Consider the following 25,984-nt stretch of genomic DNA (forward strand, 5'->3'; position numbering starts at 1 on the left):
AGAGCATTTTCTCATATGCATGTTGGCCATGTCTATGTCTTCCTCTGTGAGATTTCTGTTCATGTCTTTTGCCCATTTCATGATTGGATTGTTTGTTTCTTTGGTGTTGAGTTTAATAAGTTCTTTATAGATCTTGGAAACTAGCCCTTTATCTGATATGTCATTTGCAAATATCTTCTCCCATTCTGTAGGTTGTCTTTGAGTTTTGTTGACTGTATCCTTTGCTGTGCAAAAGCTTCTTATCTTGATGAAGTCCCAATAGTTCATTTTTGCTTTTGTTTCTTTTGCCTTCGTGGATGTATCTTGCAAGAAGTTACTATGGCCGAGTTCAAAAAGGGTGTTGCCTGTGTTCTTCTCTAGGATTTTGATGGAATCTTGTCTCACATTTAGATCTTTCATCCATTTTGAGTTTATCTTTGTGGAGAAGTACATTTTTAAAGTCTCAGACTTCCCACCTATTCCTGAGAGCTATTCTACATTAGAACATTTTATTTTTATTTTATTTTATTATTTTATTTCATTTCATTTCATTTTAGAACATGTTCTATTTTAGCTGTTCTATGTTTTAAGTTTTATTTCTAACTGAGGAAGTAAAGGTCTGCATGGTTAGCATTAGAATCCTAAGTCCTTGGAACCAGTGTAGAAGGGCAGTCTTACTTCCATGTAGTTAGAAGGACACATATCCCTCTGTTAAATGTAGAGACTCTCAACTGAACTAGAACTATCCTTGCATCACTAACCTAAATTTCTGTTTGAGGCAATGAAGTATGAATTATTGTTGTTACAAGCAAAGCACTATTTACATATCCAAATGGATATTTTTCTTTTCAAAGCAGTCCCCCTTTGGGGCGGGGGGGTCTACATATTTCTTTTAATTGGGCTGGTATGGCTCAAAAGTGACATAGAAATCCTCTTTCAGAATTGCATCTTCTTCTTTGAACGTAGTTTCAAGTTTTAGAAGCAGCCAGAATCTTTTGAGGCCAAATCTGATAACTATGTGGCTCCAGAAGAGGACAACATCAGCTAATCTTCAGTAGTGGGTTTCTGGGCGATATCTGGTTGATTCAGAATACAGTAAGTATTTTTTGAGCATCTACTATATCTAAGCACTGCTGGGTGCTGGCTTCTAAGAGCTTAGGTGAACACAGTTCTGGAGCCGCACTTCCTAAATATTTTGATGTTGCATTCTGAAATGAGGGTATAGTACCAAAGGACATCACATATCTGTATGTGTATATAGGTGCATATATGTAAGATTTTTGCTACGTCATAGTAATCTTGTACATTACCCGCTAGAATGTACAAGGAAGTCAATTCATCTACATTTTTGAATACCAGGTACTGTGGTAAGCAGCAGAAATTTTAAAAATGTCAATTGAAGGAGCCTAAACTCTGGTGGGACACAGACATATTCATTCACCCATGAAAAAAATATAAATGACATAACAGAGATATGGATAGAGAGCAGGGGGGAGCAGGAGGGTGCTATCTGTTCCTTTAAAGCCAGATTGTAGCCATGTGATTCACTGGATTGTTATTTTTAAAAATCTAACTTTAGGCTTAATGTATATCTACCAAATACATTGTTCTGCAAACTTCAAGAAATTAGATAAAAAGTTCCCTGGCTCCGTAGTTGAGGAAGCGGCCAGACTAGCCAATAATCCTTTGGTATACCGTCTGGAGGTGCAAGGTCCAGAGGCAGTGCTGGGGGGTCACTGCCTTCAGCAGGCCTAAATTCCTTGTGCAGGGCAACTTTGAGACTCCATGCAATACTCCTTATTTGTATTAAATCTGGATTTTAGAATACGAAGTGGCATTTGAATGTCTAGTGCGTAGTAGTTTATAGTTTAGGAAAAAACCAAATGGAAGCCAGGTGGTGCCCTCAAGCTGCCAGTGTGTCTAATCTTCTAACGGAAGGAAAAGGCAGATGCTTTGACTGTTAAAATATGGAACTTTAAATTATGAAATCCTATGCACATTTATAGGGCGCAACGCGATTGTCCTGTGGGTAGCTCTGCTCCACAGAGCCAGTCTGCAAGCTTAAGAAACACTTCAGTCAGCCCCACCCTCCACTGGACTGATAACAACCAGACAGGCCAAGGTGGAGACAGGCCCATTCTAAAGGTTTTTTCTCCTTTTTCCAAGGGACTGACCTTAGCACACAAGGGCACCCAGGGCTGGAACTCAAACTCGGTCCAACTTCAGCTTGGGAAAAAAATTCCTGTTCTGTGTGATATAAACGACTATTGTCCCCAGGGGCCTCTGAACCCCGAGTAAAGAGGAGGAAGCGAAGGCTGATGACCCTGTCGTGGGTTGCTCTGGCTCAAGGTAGCACGTATGTAGCACACAGGCGACATAGGGACAAGGAAAGATTTAGTGAGGATGAAGCCCAGCATGGCCCGCAGTGCTGGCACAGACCCCGCAGAGGCCCATGGCAGCGGGCAAAGCTGCTTAGCTTCTTGGGCACTGTAGCCTGAGACACGCTGCTTTCCCCCACAGAGCATCTGGAAAGAAGATGTAGGACAGTGACCACAGCAAGCAGTAAAAAGCAGTTAGGGAGAACGGGGACAAAAGCAGCATGAAGATACCTAGAAGAAGAAAAAAGGTAAACACTTCATTTTTATGAAGCCCTCTTTTATGAAGCCCATCCTCTTCTCCCCCATCCCCGTCCCCCCATCCTTCCGTTTGTACTCGCGGTGCCTGAGAGACAGAGCCAAGGAGACGGGAGCCCTGCACGTAAGAGGTAGCGTCTGTCCGTAACTAGACAATTGCAGTCTAATGCAAGCCCAGGTTCCGTTTTGTCAAATTCAGATCAGAAATCAGTCCTAGCTGAGAATAAAATTGAGTCGCCCAGACCCCTTGTTAGAAATACATATATTGTTACTGTGTGATAAGTGAGCTGGAATGGAGGGCAGTGTGACTGTTGTCCTGGACAGTCCCAAGGGCTACTTAGATGGACTCCTTTGGCACACTGGGAGGGTCAAAATGGTTCTGCTGGGTCCCTGCTATTGTTATTCCTCCCAGTTGTAGAGATTTGTTTGTAGTATTTCTTGATACTGTCAAAAAAATTATCTGAAAATGGTTTTATTTTGTGAAGTGAATAATACTTTGTAATTTATGATAGTGTAAATGGAAGGAAAAGCATTAAATGTATTAAATTCTTCTATCAAATATATATATATATATATACATATATATATATATATTCCTAATTGTGTCAGTTTAACATGTGACAATGGTCAATACAATGTTACATGTATGCAGAAGAGCACAGCAGTCCTGAGACAGCTCTCCTTTGAGAGGCCTGCTGCTGCTTACCAGCTTGGCCCTTGGTTAGAGTCCTGGGACACAGCTAGTGAACAGTTCCTTATGCCAATACAGAACTTTCCCTCACAGGCAAGAGTGGCTCCCTGTGCTTAGACTGTGCTGAGATTGATTCCCTCCTGTGCAAATCTAGAATTTTGGTACCGCTAGGCTGGAGGGGCTGATGTGGCCAGCCCCCTATAAAAACTTTGGGCACCGAGGATCTACAGAGCTTCCAGGTAGACAAGACTTCATGAGTATTGTCACAGTTTTGTGCTGGGTGGCCCCACAGGGAGGACACTTGGTTTGTTTCTTTTTTTTTTTTTTTTCAGATAAATTGTGAAATTTATTTATATTTCACCATTTAAAAGTCAGAACATAACAAATTTCACTTTCTGGAAATACATGAAATGCACTTAATACAAGGAAATCGGTTTCTTGGTACCACCAGAGAAATGGACACACACTCATCCGTTCCCTCAAATGAAGGCTTTGTCAAATTTCCCTCCAAACTTAGACCTCTCGATTCAGGAAAGACTGAGTTAACTTTTTCCAGAAATTACAGTGAAGACGTAGAATCAGGTGCCTCCACCTGATTCCCACCAGATTTTGCTTTGCTGCTTTGTGTCCTCTTGTTATAGTAAGTCTTAGCCATGAGTATGACTACATGTATCACAAGTTTTCCCCTAGAGAATCACTGAGCTGGGGGTGGTGGTCTTGTGGGACCCCCAACACATCTGAATCTCAGATTCACCACTCAAAGGCCAAGGGGCACCAGTACTTGTGAGATTAACTTCTCTGCACTGGCCATCCAGCTAGGTATGTCACAAAGATTGTTCCATTAACACTTCACGATGATCCCGCGATTCAGAATCAAGTCTGTTTTTCAGATGAGGAGACAGAGGGGATGTAACCTGCACAAGGTCTTGATTCAAACCCATGTCTCCTTGACCTGTAGAAAGCAGATACTTAGCCTCAGGGAGCTCAAAAGGGGGTGGGAGAGTACAGAGAAAGGGCATTTCCGTGGGGATAACCACCAGGCATTCCTAAGAGCAACCAGAACACTTGATCTAGCAGAAGACGACTTCTAAGGGTAAGAAGCAGTTACAGAGGGCAGTCCGGGTGGCCCAGTGGTTTAGCACCGCCTTCAGCCCGGGGCCTGATCTTGGAGACCTGGGATCGAGTCCCCGCGTCAGGCTCCCTGCATGGAGCCTGCTTCTCCCTCTGCCTGTGTCTCTGCCTCTCTCTCTCTCTCTCTCTCTCTCTCTGTGACTATCATAAATAAATAAATAAATAAATAAATAAATAAATAAATAAATAAATAAAATCTGAAGAAAGGAAGAAGAAGAAATAATAATAATAATAATAATAATAATAATAATAATAATAATAATCCTGGCATTCCTTTAAGGAACCCTAAATCAGGGAGAATGTTCCAGAGGCATCTCCCAGCGCCCCCGTGTGGCTGGGACTTCAGGGCTTCCTTAGTACTGGTTCTGCTCCCAACGTGTATCTGAAATCCGGTCATCTGCTCGGTGGCTGCCACCCCAGACTCAACAGCATGTGGGCTTTCCTCCCCCCCCGCCCGTCCCCCCCCTCCCCCCCCCCCCCCGTTCTGCCTCCCGCCACCTAATCTCTATGTTAGGGTCAAAGCACCGCCTCAGGCTGCCCTCAGACACCCTTCCCGCTCGGTCAGGGTCAGTCCCCAGACCTGCCGCCTCAGGCCTCGGGCTTCTATCCCTGGCACCTCTCAGCAAGTTCCTGCCACACGGCTGCACCGAGGCATCCAGCCCTTCCAGCCCAGGGCCTTCACAAAATAGCATTTTCTCTTCAGAACCACCTAGCCAGCCATCTCACAGCCTTCTTCTTCTTCTTTTTTTTTTTTCCTTTTCCCGGCTCTGCTGAGCTATCAGGGCCATATAACCCTGTATTAGTCCAAGGTGCAGTGCGTAAGGATGGGGTGTTTGTGCAGACCGTGACATGATCAGGTCCAGGAGGTCTGGTTAGCCTCTGCCACCACACAGTCACACGTCACACGTTTTCTGAGTGAAGAACAGGCAGGGCCAGGTAGGGAGAGGCAGGTAGGGGGCTACGTGATCAGACTCCCAGAACTCCCAGAAATGCTGAGGAACAACCTGGACCACCCTGCCCCGGGCATCAGAGGTGGGGTCTCCCTAGGGCAGTCACTTGTGGCCAACTAAGCATAACCAGACTCTAGAAGCAGGAGAAAGCCACTACAGATGCTGTCGGCAGCCCTTATTCAAACCAAGTCATTGGGAGAGTGAGAAGGCCACAGCTTCCCGGTCAGTGGGACTGTCCGTGGAGAGAGGCCCATTGGCGGCCTGTCGGGACCCTGTCACCCCCGAGAGCTTCCTTTCCATGGCCTTGCTCAGTAAAACCCTTCCTCTTTACCTGCTCTCCTTTGCCAGATCCATCCTTCGACTCCTGAGACAAGAACCTCGCTGTCCCACTTCATGTTCTTGTGGTGAGAACTTTTAAGCTCTCCTCTCCCAGCTACTTGCACATACACGCCCCAGTGTGGTAATAACTGTGCTCACCATGCTGGCCCTTCTGTCCCCAGAACTTACTTCTACCTGGAACTTTGTACCTTTTGACCCCCTTCACCCAGGTTCCATGCAAACGTCACCTTCTGACGCATACTTTCCACCCTTCAGGCCATTTCTGTCTAACTAGGTCCCCTCCGACACCCTCTCAGAGCACCCCGTGCTTCCACAACAAGTCAGGACTGCACATTTCTAGTTATTTCCACCATTATCTGGCTGGCAGCCGTCCCCGCCGCCCCCCGCCCGCCCCCCCGCCCAGGACCGTAAATCCCAGGGTGGGATGTGTTGTCCAGTCTACCGAGTGGGTTCCCAGCCCCGCAGTATGGTAGGTGTCCCCCACTGAACTCGGTAACACCCCACCTAATACTTACTGAGCATCTACTATGTGCTTGGCCCAATCCTGGGTCTGGGGATCATGGCATGAATAAAAGGGAGCTCTCTCTGGGGGCAGGTTTCATGTGTATGGACAAGACACACGTAAAGAGAGGCCAGATGATGACGACAGACCCCGGGAGGTACTCAGGGCAGGGGAAGGCCACTCGGGATCTCTGGAGCAAGCCTTAGGCAATGAGCAGCAGCAATAATAGGCGACCACTGGTGACATCTGGCAGCAGCATTGTCACTCACCTCCCAGATAAACCAATTTTTTCCAGTTCTCAGACTCCAGGATTTCATCATGCGGGTAGTAGCTCTGGTCCATCATGAAGAGAATCATAAGCGAGGCCATGCAAGAGAGAATGAACGTGTTGCCTTTGGTCAGAAGGGAGGTGGAGGCCAGGACACAGGAAGCATAGCGGCAGGGGAGGCCCTTATAGGTGAGCTGAGCACCTGCCAGGGAGAGAAGAGGTGGGGGTTAGCAGCTCCCCCAGCAAGCCCTTCTGTCGTGGTGTCTTCCCTGCCCCACGTTCCACGTGTCCCCCCTCGCGGGGCCGCGGCGGGCTATGAAGCATTTAGCGATTCACGGAGGTGCTGTGCGGGTTCTGCACTTGCCCCCTGCGGTAAGGAGGCTGCCAGGACCGGGCATGGGTGCTGGCCCCAAGGACTGCTCCTTAGTGGGGTCCCAGGAGGCCAGCTGGCCTGCACTTGCCCTTGCACACATCTGACCTTGGGCCCGACCTTGCCAGAGCTCTGTTTCTCCCCCTCTTGTGGGACGCTAGAGGGTGACCTCTAGTTCGAGGCTCTGGGAGTCTATGGGCAGCACCTAAAGGTCACACAGTGAGAGAAAGTCACGGCCAGTCGGAGAGCCTTGGGGCCCTGGCCGCCCCCTACCTGGGCCCTGCCAATGCGGCCTGTGGTTGGCCTGGGGCACCAGGGAAGGAAGGAGGAGGCACCCCCAAAGGAGCGGAGTTGTTCACGGCCCCCCGCCCTGGTTCCCGACCCTCAGCTACAGTTGGGGTTCACTCACCAGTTGAGTAAAAGCACAGGCGGAAAGTAGCAGCTAACACATAGATGATGGCCAGGAACCCGTTCAGGGGCCCGTCCACACCCAGGAGCAGGGCTGAGGCCAGGCCGAAGGTGGTAAAGACAGTGAAGTCATTCAGCTCGACTCCTGCTCAAGGAGGCCAAGGTTAGAACTTAGCCCATCTGCCTCGTACCTTAGTCCCCTCTGGTGGGGGCGCTGCAGTGGAGCCCAGCGGGCTGAGGTCCCAGAGAGCAGCAGCTGCTCCCCTCCACCCCCGGGGGGGGGTCAAGGACAGGGGCTCCTCGCTCACACTGACCCAGCAGCCTCAGACAAGTCCTCCCTCCTCCCGGGTCTTAGGTTCCCATCCTTGAACATCCAGGATTGGACCACAACTGGATGCAAACCGACAAGCTGTGGAACCCTTTCCTCAAGCAAAATCTTACATGGAAATATTTTCTTGTATTTTAAACCAGCTGCTCTGCTGGGGAATTTTTCATTTCCCCACTGCTCACCACCACCACCACCACCATCACCACCACCACCATCACCCTACCATCACCACCACTCCCAATCCCCGGATCGGCCCTGACAGGGAGGCAGGGCAGATGAGGAAACTGCAGGCCAGGGCAAGGATGGCTCAAGGTAGCAAGTGAGCCAGCAGACGGAGGAGCTAGCCCTAGGCCATGGGGCTCCCAAAGTGCTCCTGGGCTGCTGCTGCTGTCCTTGGCGGGATATGAACAGAAGCCATGACTGATGAAGGCCTGCTGGTGTTAGAGGGTGGAGGGGTGACCTGAGATGAGGGCTCCTGGGGTCAGAGATTAGAAGTCTGAGGCCTGGACTCACCTGACTTGCAGCAGAGGCTGAGGTGTCTGGTTATCGCCCCAACAACCGTGTCTAACAGGAAGCTGATCAGAAGCATCCAGGAGGCACAGTGGCATCTCCTAGAGTGTAGGGCAGCAGGCCCAAGCAGGACAGCTCCTTCATGGGCTCCAGCAGACAACTACTCCACGTACCCCCAGTACACCAACACACTTCCTGTACCTCCACCCTGCATGTTCCTCACACTCCTGTTCTTTCTGGAACACGCTGCTTTATACAACGCACACACCCGCACACACTCCTGCCATACTCTCAACCCACAGTCTTAACAGGGTGCCTGAGGCCTCTGGATAATCAGTAAGGTCCCCTCCAACTCTAAGTCCCAGGCATACTTGAGGGCACAGGGTCCTATGTTCTAGGCCAGCCTCTGCAACCATCTCACTGTGAATTCTTAGATAAGTCACTCCTCACATCTCTAGGCCTCTCTTCCTCCATCTGTAAAATGAGGGGCTTTGTGCCAAATGATTTAATAGATATAGGCCTGTTTAGATTATCTATTTCTCCTAGCATAAGTTTTGGTAACTTATGACTTTTAGGGAACTGGTCCATTTCATTTCGGTTATCTTATAGAGTTGTTCGTAATATTACTTTGTGATACTTTTAATGTCCGTGGGATCAGTAGTGATGGCTCCTCTTTCATTTCTGATATTGGTACTCTGTGTCTTCTCTGCTTTTCTTTATTTTTCTTGGTTAGCCTGCCTAAAGGCTTATCAATTTTATTGATCTTTCCAAAGAATCAGCTTTTGGGGGGCGCCTGGGTGGCTCAGTCAGTTAAGCATCTGTCTTTGGCTCAGGTCATGATCCCGGGGTCCTTGGATTGAGTCCTGCATTGGGGGGTCTCTGCTCAGTGGGGAGTCTGCTTCTCCCTCTCTCCCTGGTCATTCCCTGCCCCCCACCACTCCCACGCAAATAAATAAATAAAATCTTTAAAAAAGAAGAATCAGCTTTTGGTTTCATTGATCTTCTCTACTGATTTTTTATTTTCAATTTTATTGATGGCTGCTCTCATTTTTACCATTTCTTCTCTTCTGCTCACTTTGGATTTAATTTCTTATTTTTCCTCCTAGTTTACTAAGGTGGAAGCCTTACTTATCGATTTTATATCCCCCTTCTTTTCAGTTCTTCTAAGACTTCATTTTTTTATTTTTGGAGAAGTTTTAGGTTTACAACAAAATTGAAAGGAAGTGAGAGAAATTTCCCATATTCCCCCTGCCCCACATATACATAGCCTCCCACATTAGCAATATCACTCACCAGAACAGTACATTCAGGTTCTTGGTAGATACTAAGAATGAACGTGCACTGACACATCACAGTCACCCAAAGTCCACAGATTACCTCGGGGTTCACTCTTGATGTTGTACATTCTGTGGTTTTGGACCGATGTGTGATGACATATATCCATCATTATGGTACCTGCAGAGCATTTCCACTGTCCTAAAAATCCTCTATATCTATTCATTTCCCCCCACCTGACCCTGGCAACCGCTGATCTTTTTATAATCTTCATAGTTCTGCTTTTCCAGAACATCATATTATTGTAATCATATACTATGGAGCATTTTCAGATTGGCTTCTTTCATTTGGTGATATGAGCTAAATTCTCACATTACTCATGGTCTTTTCATGGCTCAATAGCTCATTTCTTTTTAGCACTGAGTAACACACCATTGTTGGGAAATACCACAGTTTATTCATCTGTTTATTTACTAGAAGATGTCTTGGTTGCCTGCAGGTTTTTGGTAATTGTAAACAAAACATCATAAACATCCAACTGCAGGTTTTTGTGTGGACATAGCTTTTAATTAATTTGGATAGATACCAAATAATGTGATTGCTGGATGATATAGTAAGAGTATGTGTAGTTTTGTAATGAACTGTCAGACTGTCTTCCAAAGTGGCTGAATCATGGTGCACTCCCACCAGCAATGATGAGGCCTGTTGCTCCACAAACTTGCCAGCATTTGGTGTTATCAGTGTTCTGGACAACTGGTTTGGCTGATGGGTGTGTAGTGGTATCTCACTGTTATTTTTTTTTTCTCACTGTTATTTTAATTTGCATCTCCCTGGTAGCATGTGATGTGGAGCATCTTTTCACATGCTTATTTGCCATTTGTAGATCTCCGTTAGTTGGTGAGGTGCCTGTTAAAGTCTTTGGCCTATATTCTAATTGAGTTGTTTGTTTTCTTGTGGATGAGTTTTAAGCTTTGTCTATTTTATTTTAGTTTAGTTTTTAGATTTTATTTATTTATTCATGAGAGACACGGAGAGAGAGAGGCAGAGACACAGGCAGAGGGAGAAGCAGGCTCCACACAGGGAGCCCGATGTGGGACTCGATCCCTGGACTCCAGGATCATGCCCTGGGCCAAAGGCAGGCGCTAAACCGCTGAGCCAAGGGGTCCCTACCTTTGTCTATTTTAGATTTTAGCCCTTTTTCAGATGTACTTTTTGCAAATACTTTCTCCCAGCTTGCCGCTTATCTTCTAATTCTCCTGAGTTTGTTTTCTGAGCTTTCACAGAATAGATTTCTCTTCCAATATATGCACTCAATGCTATATTATTCCCCCTCTAACTACTGCTTCACTGCATCTCAGAAATTTTAATGTTATACTTTCATTTTCTTTTAGTTCAAGACACTTTTCTTCTTTTTTAGAAAAATTATTTATTTATTCATGAGAGACACACAGAGAGAGGCAGAGACACAGGCAGAGGGAGGAGCAGGCTCCCTGTGGGGAGCCAGATGCAGGACTCGATCCGAGGACCCCGAGATCACAACCTGAGCCAAAGGCAGATGCTCAACCACTGAGCCACCCAGGTGCCCCTATGTTTTCTTCTTTAATCCATGTATTATTTAAAATTGTGTTGTTTAACCTCCACATATTTGGGGATTTTCTAGTTATCTTTCTGTTATTGATTTTTACTTTAATTTCATGTGGTCCAAGGGCATACTTCATATGATTTCTATTCTTTAAATTGGTTAGGGTAGGTCTTATAGACTGGATGTGTGAAGAGAAGAAAGTGTATTCTGCTGTTCCTGGATAAAAAATTCTATAAACATCAGTTAGATCCAGTTGATTGATGGTGCTATTTGGATCGACTATCTCCTCACTGATTTTCTGCCAACTGGATCTGCCAATTTCTGATAGAGGGGTGATGAAATATCCAACTGTGATAGTGGACTTGTCAAGTTCTCCTTGTGGTTCTATCCATTTTCGTCTTACATATTTTGACACTCTAACTGACGTCCAACAGCACTTTCAGACCCTGTATTTGAGGAGTCCACCTCAAATGCACCTGCTGCAGTCCAGCACATGCTCCTCGACCCCCCTGAAAGCAGCCCCTGCAGTCTCAGGCCTACGCTGCCATTTCTAAGTCTACATCTCAATCGCAGTGCTTGGACGGCCAAGCAGAAGCAGAGAGCCTGACCCCAGACTTCAGGTGTCACCAAACAGCCTCAGCAGTACTTCCTTTGGATCCATACCTATGTGTCTAATAGGAACCAGGCCTACCATTGTGGCCATAAAAACTTCTAATCGTGGAAGATTAGACTCAACTGAGAAGATAGAGATTTTCTCCTGCAGGTATGCTCTACTTTATAAGACCCCACAAATCCAGATGTAGAGAATCATAAACTTTTCAAACTGGAAGGAAACTCAAAACACCAGCAGGTAAAATCATCTTATTTTTATGGGTAAGAAACGGATCCAGAGATATCACGGGCTGATGGTCATAGAGAATCAAACTGTTAGGATATCTGCATTATAAAGGATTTCTCTTTCAAGAACTGATTTGCCAAGGCCTTGAAACATGATTCAATTTATAGAAATATAATTTGCTTACAAAATATAATTTGCTTTGCTTTTTAGGGGCCCATATACATGTCTCAGATTTTCCACAAGATTGCTAATTGTAAATATTCCCCAGCTTACATGTTCTCATTGAAGAATCAAAAATTTGGAATGAAAAAAAAATTGGAACGGTAGGGCACGCCTGGGTGGCTCAGTCTTTGGCTCAGGTCACAATCCCGGGGTCCTGGGATCAAGCCCCACATCAGGCTCCCTGCTCAGCAGGGAATCTGCCTCTCCCTCTCCATTTGCCCCTCCTCCTGCTTGTGTTCTTGTGCTGTCTCTCTCTTTTAAAAAAATAAATCTTTTAAAAAAATTTTGGAGTGGGTAGCCTGCCTATCTGAGGATGATGTAAGGGCCACCAGAACAGAATCTCTTGATTTCTCTCACAAAGACCATTCTAGACCTCCATAGCTAGAAGGAACTAGAGAGATCACAGTGCAAACTCCTTGTTTTAGAGATGGAGAAAGCAAGGCTCAGGGATGTGACCTGCCAAAGTCACACATAGGTTGGTGGTAGGACCGAGGCTAGGATCTTGGCCCCTTGACTCCCAACCTGCGACACTTCCTCCTGCCCCTGGCTGATCCTGTGCCTCAGTGCCTGGCTCTCTAGGCTCCCCACTCCTGCTGCCAGGCCGTTGGCTCCAGCTCTTGGCGAGGAGCTGGCTGGGCCCCAGACCTACTTGCAGAAGCTGCAGAAGATGGAGAAGAGCCCCAGGACCATGTTGGCCAGGGACAAGGCATTGGTAACATCCTTCCAGGAGAATTCGTTCATCTGGGGATGGCTCTGGTTGTTGGTCAGGAAGAAACTGGTGCACGGATCTGGGGCTCAGGGGAGAGGACGAAGGGGTTCCCAAGGTCAAAGAGTCCCAGAAGAGGCTCCCAGGGACCAGGCAGTTCCTGCTCGCTGGACCTCATCCCAGAACCACAGCCTCCCAACACTGTTTCACAGACTGGGGTGAGACCAGGAGGCCAAGACAAAGGTGCTGAGGATGCGTGTCTTGGGGAAGCGCAACAGCAAAGTAAGTGAGCCTGCACAGCCAGTTTCCACTGCCTCTGACCGTACCCCTCGTACCCCCAGCTGATTGCACAGACCTCCCTCCCGCCCAGGTGGTGACTCTCCCGGTACCCCCGTGGCCCAGGGGCAAGACGTATGGGCCCTTACTCCCATCTGAGAGGTGAGCCTTTTGTCATAGGTGAGCCCCTTACAAAAAAATGACAAAGCTATTTTTAATACTTTATAATTTATCCCTATGGGGTAAACCCAAAGAGGAATAAGAAAGAACCCTGAGAAGGGGTAACCCCCTCACTCCCAGGAGTGGCCCAGGGGGTGAGAGGCCCCCTGAGGGGTAGAAAGCACAAAGAGACCAGCTGTGGAGTCAGGCTCCTTTGTCCAGCCCTCAGGACAGGGCTGCCGCGGAGGTGCCCAAGGCCCTGGTGCTGACAGGCCCCGACCTGAACAGCAGGCCCAGCTCCAACAGGGGAAGAGGGGAGAAACAAGACAGGAGCATGGACGGCACAGAAAGTTCACATGGTGCCTTCCACGATGTTCTCTCTCCTGATCCTGACGCCCTCAGGAGCTGGTGTTATCGTTATTTTACGAATGAAAAAACAGGTTCAGGGAAATGAGGTATCGGCTTAAAGTCACGTGCTAGGTGAGTAGAAGGCGATCCTGCCTGCCAGATTCTGATTCTGGTGCTTCCTCTGCCGGGGGCACAGCTCTGGGCAGGGGGAGGTTTGTGGGGTAGGAGGCCAAGGAGGAGCTCAGTGGGCCAGGCCCGTGGGGCAGCTACGGCCTCCCCGGGGGAGCAGCCCTGCCCATTCTCACAGCGCCCCTGGCTCTGTGTGTCCTCTAAGACCCAACACACCCTCCCTACACATAAACTGCTTGTGGCGTGAAGCCTCTTTTGGAGAAAGAGCCCCAGCATCTTCTGGAACAGGGAAGCCCCCTGGTCGCTGTAAACATGCTGCCCGCGAACAGTAATCCTGCCCCTGAGTAAGATACACATGGTCCAAGGTGTTTCCACAGCCTCCTCCTCATTTCATCCTCACTCATTTTAAAGGGGGGTAAACTGAGCCTCTGCCTTGGCTCAGCCCCTGCGTCTAGCCCCAGGCCCCTCTGGTCTGGGCAAGAGTTGAGACAGTTTAGGGTCCTTTCCCATAAACCCTGCCACCAAGCTGTCAGAGGCTGGGAGGCCCTGGGCTTGGAGATTGGAACTGGGGCTTTATGAGAGGCCAGTGTCATTCACCAAGGCCATCCAGCCTCCTGAGACGTCTCACATCAGGGCCCCTCTAAACGTCAGACAGGAAGAGTCCTGGCTGAGCGATCTGGGAGGGGAAGGGAACCAAGGGCTGGCTGCGTACCCCCTCCCCAGGAGCCCCCCGTCCCAGGCCCTCCTGGGCCTCAGGGCTGACCTCAGCAAGACCTAACACCTCTGTGTCCAGCCCAGCCCACCCCTGCCTGGAGAGCAGCAGGTCAGCATCTCTACCCCTCGGGGGTGGGGTGGGGTCTGCAGGTGCCTGGGGCATTTCATTCTGCACTACTTCAGTTATTTATTTTTTTTAATTAACAATCAGTTATCTATTCTATTATCCCTGTCATTCAGGAAGCACTTTCACATCTATGGTTTGCACTGGCCCCATGAGGCCAGCCAGGTGAGGGTTACTGTCCCTACTTGCGGGGTGAGGCAACGAAGACTCCGAGAGGGGAAGAACCTTGCTCGAGGTCACACTTCTACTCTGCACTCTGGGGTGTAGCACCCAGCAGGATGGAGCACTGTATTCCCCGTAGGCCCAGACTGAGCTAGGCGCTGGGGAAAACCTTCATGGAACGTCCAGTCTCCCCAGGAAAATGAGACTCATGCACCCATGTGGGGACTCCCAGACTCTGTTCATCTTACAGATAGGAAACTGAGTTTTCAAGACAGTCAAGTGACTTGTCCCAGTGAATGATGGAGCCAGGCTGTGACTCTGGCCTCCTCTTTCCCAGTTAAATGCCATTTTCAACATATTGCACAGGTCCCTGGTGTGAAAGGATGTGGACCTGAGAATAAGGGCTCTAGAAACCCAGAGGAGAAAGGAGCAGCCCATTCATTCAGCAAACTTTGGTCATGCGTGGGAGAGAAGATCAAGACCTGGAGTCCTGTCTCAAGGAGGTCAGTAGAGCAGAGGAATTCGAGCCTGCACTGAAATGCGGAGGTGGCCAGGCCGCCAGGGGAGCACAGAGGAAGGGTCGAGCCTGCCAGGGGGCTTAGAGGTATCTCGGATGAGGGGGGCAGAGCTGAGGTTTTGCACGGCAGTGGCCTGTGGGGCTAGATCACGCCACTCCCACACTTTGTGCCCCCGTTGGGGCTGCCCGTGGGCCCAGGATGGAGTCCTTTGGTGTCCAAGCCCTTACGATGAGGCTGGCTCAGCTCTCAGCCTCCTCTCTCTTGGGCGCCTTGCTCTGCTCTCCCTCTGCTCTCGGGTTGGCTGGTGGTCCTCCTTGGGAAGCCAGACCCTCCCAACCCCCCAGGCGAGGGGCGCTTCCTCGGCGCAGCCACATGGCCATGTGCTCACCACGTGACACTTGGCACTCTGCACTGGCACCACCCATCTTGTCTTCCTCCTCCTCCAGGGAAGCAACTTGAGTGCAGGCTGAGGTCCCCGGTGCCCAGCATGAGGCCTGACAAGAGAAGTTGTTCAGTGATGGTTGAATTAGCCAAGTAGGTCAGTCTGGTGCTTCCCTGAGATCCTCTCGCTGCTCCAAATCACACCTCTCCTCTGCCAAAGCCTATTCAGTCTGTCCCCCGCAAAGCCTTCTCGAATGAACCCTCAACAATCCACACCCTCAGCACACCCAGCATCTACCTAACGCTTGCGATTTTCCATTTACCCATTTTATTTGTTTATTCATGAGACACAGAGAGAGGCAGAGACACAGGCAGAGGGAGAAGCAGGCTCCATGCAGGGAGCCCGAGGTGGGACTCGATCCTGGGAATCCAGGATCACGCCCTGGGCTGAAGGCGGGTGTTCAGCCCCTGAGCCACCCAGGGGTAGGAGTCCCCATTTACTCGTTTTTGTTTGTTTGTTTGTTTTTCATTTACTCGTTTTAAAATACACCTGTCGATGCCTGCTGGGGGCCAGGACTGCATTGTGGGGCGGAGAGAACAAGAGCGAGGCTGCATCCTCAAGAAGCAAGGGGTCTGGTAGGAGAGACAGGCCCGAGTAGGGACAATGAAGGCGTGTGGCCAGTGTCGCGCCGGAAGAGGGGATGCCCGGTTGCTGTGGGTGCTCCAGGGACACCGGACTAAGTCTGCTGAGGCAGCAGGGGGAAGGTTTCACTGATGCGGTGACATTCAGGGAGGGTCCCAAGGATGAAGGGGGCCCTCCCGGCCAAGCCGAGGATGGTGCTGGAGGCTGGATCCCAGGGAGAAGGGGGGGCGGTCACTGGAGGTGCCCTGGGCAGGGAGGCCACAGTTGGGGATGTGCCCCGGTGACCCCGTGTGATGTTTGGCAAGGAGGCGTCCGGGTCAGATCCGGTTGGGGGTGGAGGGGAGAAAGTGGAGAAGAGGAGGCCAGCGAGCGGGGATGGCAGGAGAGGGCCCCGGGGTGCGGCCCTGAGGCCGGGTGCGGGGGCGACCCGGGTGCGCGAGCTCTGGGCGGGGCGCTGCGGCCACCGGCTGAGAGGTGCCCCCACCCGGGCCCTGCGGCCCCCTCCCGCGGCACACAGCCCGTCCCGGCCCTGCAGGCCCCACCGGCTACACCACCACCCCGGACGCCCCGCCCTGAGAGAAGATGGAAGAGATGGAGCCGCCGGCTCCAGGACGGCTCCACCCCCCACTCCCACCCCGGGGCAGATAGCAGATAGCGGACAGCACTCCGGCCCGCACGCTCACCTGGGGACCAGGCATTCCCGGGTGGTGAGGGCCGCACTCCTTCCCCGCTCCCGGTGCGGTGGAGGCCAGCCCAGGGCCTGGGGGAGCCGCCCCGGTCCCAGGCCTCTTACTCCTGGCTCTTAGCTCACAATCCCCGAGAGGCAGGGGAGGGGCAGGGGGCTCTAGTTGGCAGGAAGAGGGGCTTCAATCTGCCGAGGAGCCCTAGGCCACCCTGCGGGAGCCTTGGGGAATGGAGAGATCTGGGAGGAGGCCACTGGTCTCTCCATTGTGGCCAGCAAGGGAAGGCTTGGGAGGTGAAGAGGCCGGAGTGCAGGGCGTGTGGGAGGTGGGCTGGAAGGGCTTTGGGGAGGATAAGGCTGCAAAGGGTTACTGGGGCCCAGGCTGTCAAGGGCCCCCAGGGCAGGGCTTTTGCTGTTTGGTTCACTGCTGTGTCTTTGCACCTATAAGAACTGCTTAGGCAGTATGGTAAGTCCCCCCATCCACCCTAGTATTTGTCAGATGAATGACCAGCCGAGTAATTTACACTCAGTCCTGAGCATAGTGGGGAAGTGACATGGTCAGGTTGGTTTAGAAAGATCATTCTGGCAGCTGGTGTGGAAGAGGTCTCTGTAATACTGCAGGAGACGAGGCAGGCTGGAGTGAGGACGTATTGCTAGACGGCAACAGAAGGGAATGGAAGGAAGTAGCCAGACTAGGAGCCATTGTGAAAGGTATCTCAGGGGTGCGGGAGAGGAAGGAGCGAGAGAAGTCTCTGAGGTGTCTAAATTTGGAAACTGGATGAATAGTGTGCTACAGAAAGGAGCTTGTTAATATTGGGCAGGTTCCCCAGACAAGTCTTGACACCTGCCCCACATCCTCCTTCCTGCCCTAATGCTGAGCTACTGTAGCAGTGGCTTCCAGGACCCCACAGGAGATTATGCAAGAGAAGGGGTGGACTTGGGTAGTCAAGTGACACTTTGACACTTTGCCTCTCCAAACAACCTAGAGGGGAAAGAGGAGCGTGTCCTGAGTGGTGACCAGCCACCTGCACCGTGCTCAGTGCTTTACAGACATTATCATCATCTTACTGGACTTTCTCACATGTTCTCAACGTGAGTATTAGCATTCCTTTTCTCCCAAAGAGGAAATTTTAACATTTGATGGAGCTGAGACCCGAACACAGTCTAACACTAAAGTCAGAGCTAAGGTGACTGAGAAGCTGAAAGAGAAAATCAGGGCGGAGGCAACAAGTCCAAGCCCAAGAGTTGGGTCAGCTTCCTTCTTATCCTTTGTATTTCCCTTAATTTGTCCGTACCCCATGGACCCTTGGTGGCAAATTAAAAACCACAGCATACTGATTACAGTGCTGGCTAAATGCTTAACCTAGTTTACATTGGTGGTACCTCCCAGTACCAGATGTGTAAATCTGCACAGGTTACTTTGCTTTCCCGAACCTATTTCCCAACCTGTAAAATGGGATTACTGTGTGAATTAAATGAGGTGGTCAGCACGGAGTAGAAACTCCATCATTATCATCGCCATTATTATTCTAAGGACACAATCATGCATCTGTTAGCCTGCCTTCTGAAGAGGCAGAGGAAGCAGGGGCAGCCACAAAAGACACTTGTCCCCAGCTGTCAGAAGTTTCTAGCTTCCTTCTGTCCTGGATCTCACAAGGAAGTAGCTAGAGAGCAAGAAGAATAAAGTTAGTCTGTCTACACTTGTTCTAATGTGGGAGCCACTAGCCACATACGGCTCTTAAGCACCTGAAATGTGGCTAGTCTGAATCGAGATGTACTGTAGGTGTAAAATACACACCAGAGGGCGCCTGGGTGGCTCAGGTGGTGAGCATCAGACTCTTGGTTTTGGCTCAGGCGGTGATCTTGGGGTCCTGAGATCAAGCCCTATGTTGGGCTCTCTGCTTAACACAGAATCTGCTTGTGCCTCTCCTTCTGCTTCCCTCCCTCCTTGCTGTCTTTCTCTCTCTCTGGAATGGATAAATAAAATCTTTTTAAAGATACAATAAAGAAATAAAAAGAGAAAAAAATACAATAAAGAAAATACACACCAGAGTTTTATATATATGTATATATAAAATATATATGCATATATGTGTGTATATATGTGTGTGTATATATATATATACACATATATAAAATAACACACTAATAGTTTTTTAGTATTATTTGTTGAAATTTTAACATTTAGGATATACTGGGGGAGATCAAATATACTTTTAAGTTCACGTGTTTCCATTTTTTAAATTTTTTTTGTTTTTTTGTGTTTTTTATTGGTTTTTTGTGTTTTTTGTTTTTTTGTTTTTTTGTTTTTCTTGTTGGGTTTTTTTGTTTTCTTTATGTTTTTGTTTGTTTCCATTTTTTAATGCAGCTACTAAAAATTTACAATCGTACATGTGGCTCACATAATATTTCTATTAGCGACACCAACTTAGATCCTTTACAGGCTCTAAGTTCATAGATACAGATGCCCATCCGTCCTCCTTATTCGAGTATTTACTATGCGGGAGGCACTATTTCAGGCGCTAGGGATGGACTGTAAACAAGACAGACACGGCTCTGTCCTCGCCCAGCGCACACTCACATGGGGGGAAGGCAACACATGTCTGCTCAGGGAAACATGCGATGGAAAACGAAGCAGGGCCGCAGTTGCTTTGCTGGGAGGCGAGCTGGTATCTCTGCCAGGGAAGCCAGGGAAGTGATACTCGAGCGGGGACCTAAGTGATGAGACGCCGCACACCACGCCGAGATTTTGAGGGAAACGTTCTGGGCACGTGGAACTGCAAATGTAAAGCCACCGAAGCAGAGATGAGCTTGGTTTGTTTTAAGGACAAGGCCAGCGGGAAGGTGGCGAGTGCCGAAAACGGGACATCACATGCAACCTTGGCAAGACGCCCGGGTTCTCTTCTAAGTGCAGTGAGGAATTCTTGGGTCCTGTTTAGAGAGCAGAGTTAGGACCCAAAGTCTGTGTTTTTTTATTTATTTATTTTTAATTGTATTTATTTATTCATGAGAGACACACACAGAGAGAGAGAGGCAGAGACACAGGCAGAGGGAGAAACAGGCCCCATGCAGGAAGCCCGATGTGGGACTGGATCCCGGGTCTCCAGGATCAGGCCCTGGGTTGAAGGCAGATGCTCAACCACTGGGCCACCCAGGTGTCCCCCCAATCCTATGTCTAAAGGACAATGCTACTGGTCTCTGGGGTCTGACGGCCACAGGGTGAGAATGGGGGCAGGGAGGTGAGCGGGGCCTGCCGCCCAGCCCAGGCCAGAGACACGGGTCATCTGGGGAGTCGGGGTGCGGGGGACGAGCAGCCGGCAGATCCGGGGTGTATTCTGAGGACAGCAGGGAAGACGTGCTGACAGCCGTGGAAAGAACGAGCAGAATGGAGGATGACTTCGACTTCTGGCCTCCAAAGCGGACGGGGCGGGCGAGGTGTTGACGGCGGCGAGGCCTGGTGATGAAACACGTCTGGGGCAGAACTCAAGACCTTGGGTTTGGACACGTTAGGGTGGTGATGACGTGGAGGAGGCCGCCGGGTAAACCAGTCTGCCTGAAGCTGGGGCGCGATCGGGGCTGGAGTCAGGCAGGGGAGCCAGCAGCAGAGGGGTGGGATGTGGGCCTTGGGACACAGTAGAGCACCCAGTGCGAAGAAAAGAGGGCAAGGGCCTGGGCCCCAGGGCAGTCCAAAAGCTGGGTGTCGGGGGCAGAAGTGTAGTCTGCAGAGTAGGGGAAAAGGCAGGAGAGGCTAATATCCCAAATCGAAATGAAGAGAAAAGGTTTCCAGTAGAGGGTGGTCCACAGAATCAAAAGCTTCTTTAGAAATAATTACTCAGGCGCTTAGTGGCTCCTTCCTCCCAAGCTCCAGCTCCTTAAGGGGATGAACCCTATCATGCACGTGGGGTTTTGCACAGGCTTCAGTGCCAGAAACATGGGCTTGTGGCTCATTAGGGCCACTCATGAGTTGTATAACCTTTGGTACGTTACTTCGCTTCTCTGGGCCTTGATAGACATCCCCTCCCTGCTCTGCACCTGTGAACTACTCCTCCAGGAGCCCCTCAGCACCTCTTACTCTGTCACTTTTGTGTTTTGACTTCCTTACACCTGTATGTTGGGACCCTCTGGGACTCATTAACAGGACTGTTTGAGTCTGACCTGCACCATGTTCGATCTAAATAACCAGAGGCCTGTTGCTTCATCTTCGGGCAGACGTCTCTGCTTTCCAGAACAGGGACACTATGTGCCTCATAGATGGTTGGTTATGTGAGAATTAAATCAGATAATGGATATGCTTGGTAGAAGGAAAGCTCACGAAGCAGTATTTATCATCTTTGTTTCTACAACACCAATACTCTTGATGCCTATGGACGGACAGATAACTCGAGACGGTCAGGACACAGCAAACCCTCCTTCCATTCAGCTAGGATGGAGAAAGAGCGGGATCATCAGCTGCTACTCACACCCAGGGAACCTGGACATGGCTCATTATTCTGGGAAATATCAGGGATGCTTTCCCCTTCCATGTTTCGTTGGGTAGGTCCCCACCAGCCACATCAGCACTCCAGCCAGAAATTCAAGCATTATCTGAGAGTCTTTCTTCTCACTCATCCCCCACTATCTTATTAGTTACCAAGATGTAATCTACTGTAGCTTCAAAATGCCATTCTTCATCAAATCCAAGATACCAGCCATTGTAAGACACATAAGACACGCCATCATGTTATGTTGTTCTAAGAAAGAAAAAAATGCTGCCACTTAAACTATGGCATGCCATTGATTTTTAGAAGCACCCAAGTTTCACAGATAGTAAAATGTGGGGGAAGAAGAGTCCATCCTACAATTGATGAAGTTGTACCCCTCATTCCATCACTGCCTAGATCAGATCACTTGCCTAGACTAGGGATGCAAGCTCCTAATGCTCTTCCCTCCACTCATCCTCTGACACCCAAAGAGGTTTATAAAAGGCGAGTATTACCAACCCCCTACCCCCAAATCTTTCCATTAGCCCTTCTCCCATAGCCCCTGGCCCGCATCCTTCACTTTAAATTGGCTGCAATTCCCCAGATGTCATATTGTATCTAGTCTGGAATTCCTTTCCCCTCATTCTTCACCTACTTACCTCCTAGCTATTAGAAGTAAGAGTTTTCCAGCCAGGACATACCTCACTCCAGCCCTCCTGCCTGCCAGGACTAGTTTGGTTACTATGGCTTGTTAAAAGGATATCCCTTTCTTCACTCACAAATTAACTCCAACCAAAAATGAACCCTACTCCAAACTCCAAAGACAATCCTCCTATAGAGGACAGTTGGAGTCTCCATACAAGCCCTAACTCTTGTCTGTTTGGCAACACCTAGGTAGTTGTCTGCTCTTCCAAGAAGTCTTCCCAAATTCTCCAAGCTGAGTTAGGCATCCTTCCATGGTACCTAACTTAGTATCCCATGCCTACGACTCTCATAGCCTTTTTTATGCCACAGTGTAATTGTCGACTTGGTTTCTCCCCCACTAGACTGTGAGCTCTTTGGACACAGGTGCCTGTTTTGCTCAGCTGTGTGTTTCTCCAGAACCTGGAACCTAGAAGGCACTTACTGCTTATCCATTGGTTGAGTGAGTAAGTGGATGGGTGAATGGAAAATGGTGACTGTATAGAACCAGTGGGTGCTAGTTCCCTACCCTGAGATGCTACCTCCAAAATCACTTTGCATTGCCACGGACTCTCCCTAAGCTTGGACTCTCCCTAAGCTTGGTACCGGGCTGAGGCAGCAAAGAGCAATGGCACTACCTGGTGGTCGGTGCGGGAAGCACATCTTATTGTGCAGAAGGAATTTTTTTTTGAATCACTGGTTTTTGTTGTTGTTGGGTTGTTTTTTGTTGTTGTTGTTTTGTTTTTTGTTTTTTGGGTTTTATTTATTTATTTATTTATTTATTTATTTATTTATTTATTTATTTATTTATTTATTTGCTCCTGTAGTTAGGAAATGTCCAGAGTGAGGGGGATTTGTATTTTCAAAAGATCAAGCTGATGGTTGTATGCAGAATGGATTGGAGAGGGGACCCAGGAGAAGCGGGGAATGCCAGCTGGGGAGGTTATTTTGTCAGGGCTGAGAGTCGAGTCCAGATGTGTGACTTTAACCCCACCATGCATAACCACTTCGTAATACTGCCTCCTTCACCTGAGGCCGTCTTTTCTCCCTCTCAGCAGAGCGCTGTGGCAGTGATTCCAAGATCTGCTCAATGACTTCTGCCTTCTGGTATCCACGCCCTTGTGTAATTCCCTCCTGAGTGTGGGCTTGCCTATGACTTGCTCCTAAATGACAGGATACAGCCAAAGGAGAGGTCACTCCTGTGATTCAGGCTACACAAGACTGGGGTGCCTGGGTGGCTCAGTCGATTGGGTGTCTGCCTTCAGCTCAGGTCATGGTCCCAGGGTCCTGGGATCAAGCCCCGCATCAGGCCATCAGGGAGCCCGCTTCTCTCTCTTCCTCTAATAAATAAATGAAATCTTAAAAAAAAAAAATTAGACAAGACTGTAACTTCCATCCTGCTGGCAGACTTGCCCGTGTGGGCTTTCATAAAGTTGCTGTGTCGAGGAGACCCATGTGGCAAGGAACTCAAGTCAATGTTTGATTACTAGCCTGTGGGTAAACAGAGTCAGCCCCCTCAATCCAACACCCTTGAGGAACTGAAATTCTGCGGACAACTTAAGTCAGCTTGGACATAGGTCCTCCTCCAGCCTTCAAATGAGAACCCAGACCTGACCAATAATCGGAACCCAGACCTGACCAATAATCGGACCGTGGCCCATGAAGCCGAGGGCCCAGGCAGGTGTGCCTCAGCTCCTGACCCAGAGAAACCATGAAATCATAAATGTGTGTTCATTTAAAACACCATGGGGATCCCTGGGTGGCGCAGCGGTTTGGCGCCTGCCTTTGGCCCAGGGCGCGATCCTGGAGACCCGGGATCGAATCCAATGTCGGGCTCCCGGTGCATGGAGCCTGCTTCTCCCTCTGCCTGTGTCTCTGCCTCTCTCTCTCTCTCTCTCTCTGTGTGTGTGTGTGTGACTATCATAAATAAATAAATAAATTTTTAAAAAGCCTATTAAAAATAAATAAATAAAAATAAAACACCATGTTTCTGTCTTTAAAAAAAAAAAAAAAAAGGATAGCCCCGGTGGCGCAGTGGTTTAGTGCCGCCTGCAGCCCCAGGCGTGATCCTGGAGACCCTGGATTGAGTCCCACATCGGGCTCCCTGCATGGAGCCTGCTTCTCCCTCTCCCTGTGTCTCTGCCTCTCTCTCTCTCTGTCTCTATGAATAAATAAATAAAATCTTAAAAAAAAAAAAAAACACAAGCCATGTTTCTGGTCACGTGCGCAGCAACCGATGACTAATAAGCACTTGCTCACAATATGTCATTACCATGCAGGTCAGAAACTTGGGAAAACCTTGGAAACTTTCTGGGATCAGAATCAACTACTATACCACTCACTAGTGGGAGTGTGTGTGTGTGTGTGTGTGTGTGTGTCCCCTATGCCATCCCCACCAGAGGCTTTTGCAGCTGACTCCATAGAGCCTCCCCCTGTGACCTGAGTGACCAAGTATCACCTGGGCGATCCTGTCAGGTGCTAGCACTGTCCTGTGCGAGGTCCTCTTGGACCATTTACAGCACCCAGTGAGGAAAGGCCGTGAAACCCGGGATGGGGTTGGGTGTTACCAAGCCGATGAGCACAAGAGACATCCACACCCAGGCGGGAACTTGGGCAACTGCCGTTTCCAGTACACCTCTCTCCTCTTCCGGCTTATCATGATACATTACACGGCCTGGAGGAAGTCCAGCCACACTGAATATGCTGTAAATTTAGGTAATTCCACTAAACAAACAAAGTGAGGTAGAGTCCCACAAGAGTCCAGTCTAGAACGAGAGTAACTCAGCTGCTAAATTCTTGAATAATTCAGGTCAAAGAGTTTTAATCTGAGTTAACTGAGTCAACAGGTTGACTGTTGTTCTTGTTTCTCACCCACTATTCTCTCTCCCACGAGATTTTAAAGCTGCGGTTTAGATGGATCTGGCCTGCTGCAGATGGCCAACCTGTGGCTCTCGTCCTCGGTGCAGTGAGAGTAGACTCAGGCAGTGGGCAGTGGCAGCCTCTCACAGCTCTTCCAAGTCTAGAATCCTCTAAGTTCACAGGTCGACCTTCCCCAAACCTGCCTACTGCTGCTGCCTCAGATTCTCCAGTCACTCAAGCGAGGCAGAAGGAGCAAGAGGCAGGCCAAACCTCACCCAAAGTGCAAAATACCCTAATTGCACAATCCTAGTCCAGCCAAACCAAGTGGTTCGTCATCCTCCATTACCCAACATTCCTATTCCCAGATGCCTCTGAAGCTGAAACTATACTAGCCTCAACCCAAACTTTTTTCTTTTCTTTTTTTTTTTTTATGTTTTAGTTTAAATCCTACTTAGTTAAAATATAGTGCAATACTGGTTTCAAAAGTAGAATTTAGGGCAGCCCAGGTGGCTCAGCGGTTCAGCATCTGCCTTCGGCCCAGGGTGTGATCCTGGAGTCCCGGGATTGAGTCCCATGTCAATCCTTATGGAGCCTGCTTCTCCCTCTGTGTCTCTGCTTCTCTCTCTCTCTGCGTTTCTCAGGAGTAAATAAATAAAAATCTTAAAAATATATATATGTTTAAAAACAAAGTAGAATTTAGTGATTTATCACTTACATACAACAGCCAGTGCTCATCGCAACAGGTGCGGTCCTTAATCCCCGTCACCCTTCTGGCCCATCTCCTACCCACCTCTCCTCCAGCGACCCTCAGTTTGTTCTCTACAGTTAAGGGCCCCTCTCACGGTTTGCCTCTTTTTAACCCACTATGTTCAACCTCAACCCAATCTCAAACATTGCCGGGTACAGTAAGATGAAAAACAGTCCTCTCTGGAAAATGCCTCATCAACCTTTACATGGAAAGAAACTCTTCTTTCCCTAATGATCTGACTTGTGGGAGAACAGATGGATATAAAGGAAAAGGAAAGTGGCCAATACTCTGAAAGTGACTGACTGGGTACCTGTGACCCAGAGAGGATCCCGAGACTGATATGATTCACTACCATCCTAACTAAAAGT

At 49.0% G+C, this 25,984-nt stretch overlaps 1 protein-coding gene and 2 long non-coding RNA genes across 5 annotated transcripts; 2 read left to right on the forward strand and 1 right to left on the reverse strand.

The window, feature by feature from the left end:
• Positions 1–599: 599 nt before the first annotated feature.
• On the forward strand, positions 600–12,301 carry LOC112642253 (uncharacterized). Its single transcript, XR_003125110.3, has 3 exons — positions 600–1,074; positions 2,500–2,605; positions 11,130–12,301. It is a non-coding gene; the product is annotated as an uncharacterized LOC112642253 (long non-coding RNA).
• On the reverse strand, positions 2,357–17,016 carry TMEM269 (transmembrane protein 269). 3 transcript variants are annotated; one of them, XM_025419678.3, is made up of 7 exons: positions 16,870–17,016; positions 15,551–15,656; positions 12,676–12,814; positions 8,113–8,210; positions 7,273–7,416; positions 6,495–6,695; positions 2,357–2,588 (listed from the first exon to the last, which is right to left on the reverse strand). In XM_025419678.3, the coding sequence occupies exons 1-7, from the start codon at positions 16,882–16,884 to the stop codon at positions 2,452–2,454; spliced, it is 840 nt and encodes a 279-aa protein (XP_025275463.1). In that variant the 5' UTR covers positions 16,885–17,016; the 3' UTR covers positions 2,357–2,451. The 3 variants fall into 3 exon arrangements, with proteins under 3 accessions (XP_025275463.1, XP_048949906.1, XP_025275462.1); XM_049093949.1 differs by having other exon boundaries at positions 2,357–2,504; positions 12,676–12,820; XM_025419677.3 differs by having other exon boundaries at positions 12,676–12,820.
• Positions 16,924–24,160, forward strand: LOC112642254 (uncharacterized). The gene is made up of 3 exons (XR_007402213.1): positions 16,924–17,960; positions 22,375–22,476; positions 23,065–24,160. It is a non-coding gene; the product is annotated as an uncharacterized LOC112642254 (long non-coding RNA).
• The last annotated feature ends 1,824 nt before the right edge of the window (positions 24,161–25,984 follow it).

Source organism: Canis lupus, chromosome 15, assembly GCF_003254725.2.
Source record: "Canis lupus dingo isolate Sandy chromosome 15, ASM325472v2, whole genome shotgun sequence".
Taxonomy (NCBI): domain Eukaryota; kingdom Metazoa; phylum Chordata; class Mammalia; order Carnivora; family Canidae; genus Canis; species Canis lupus.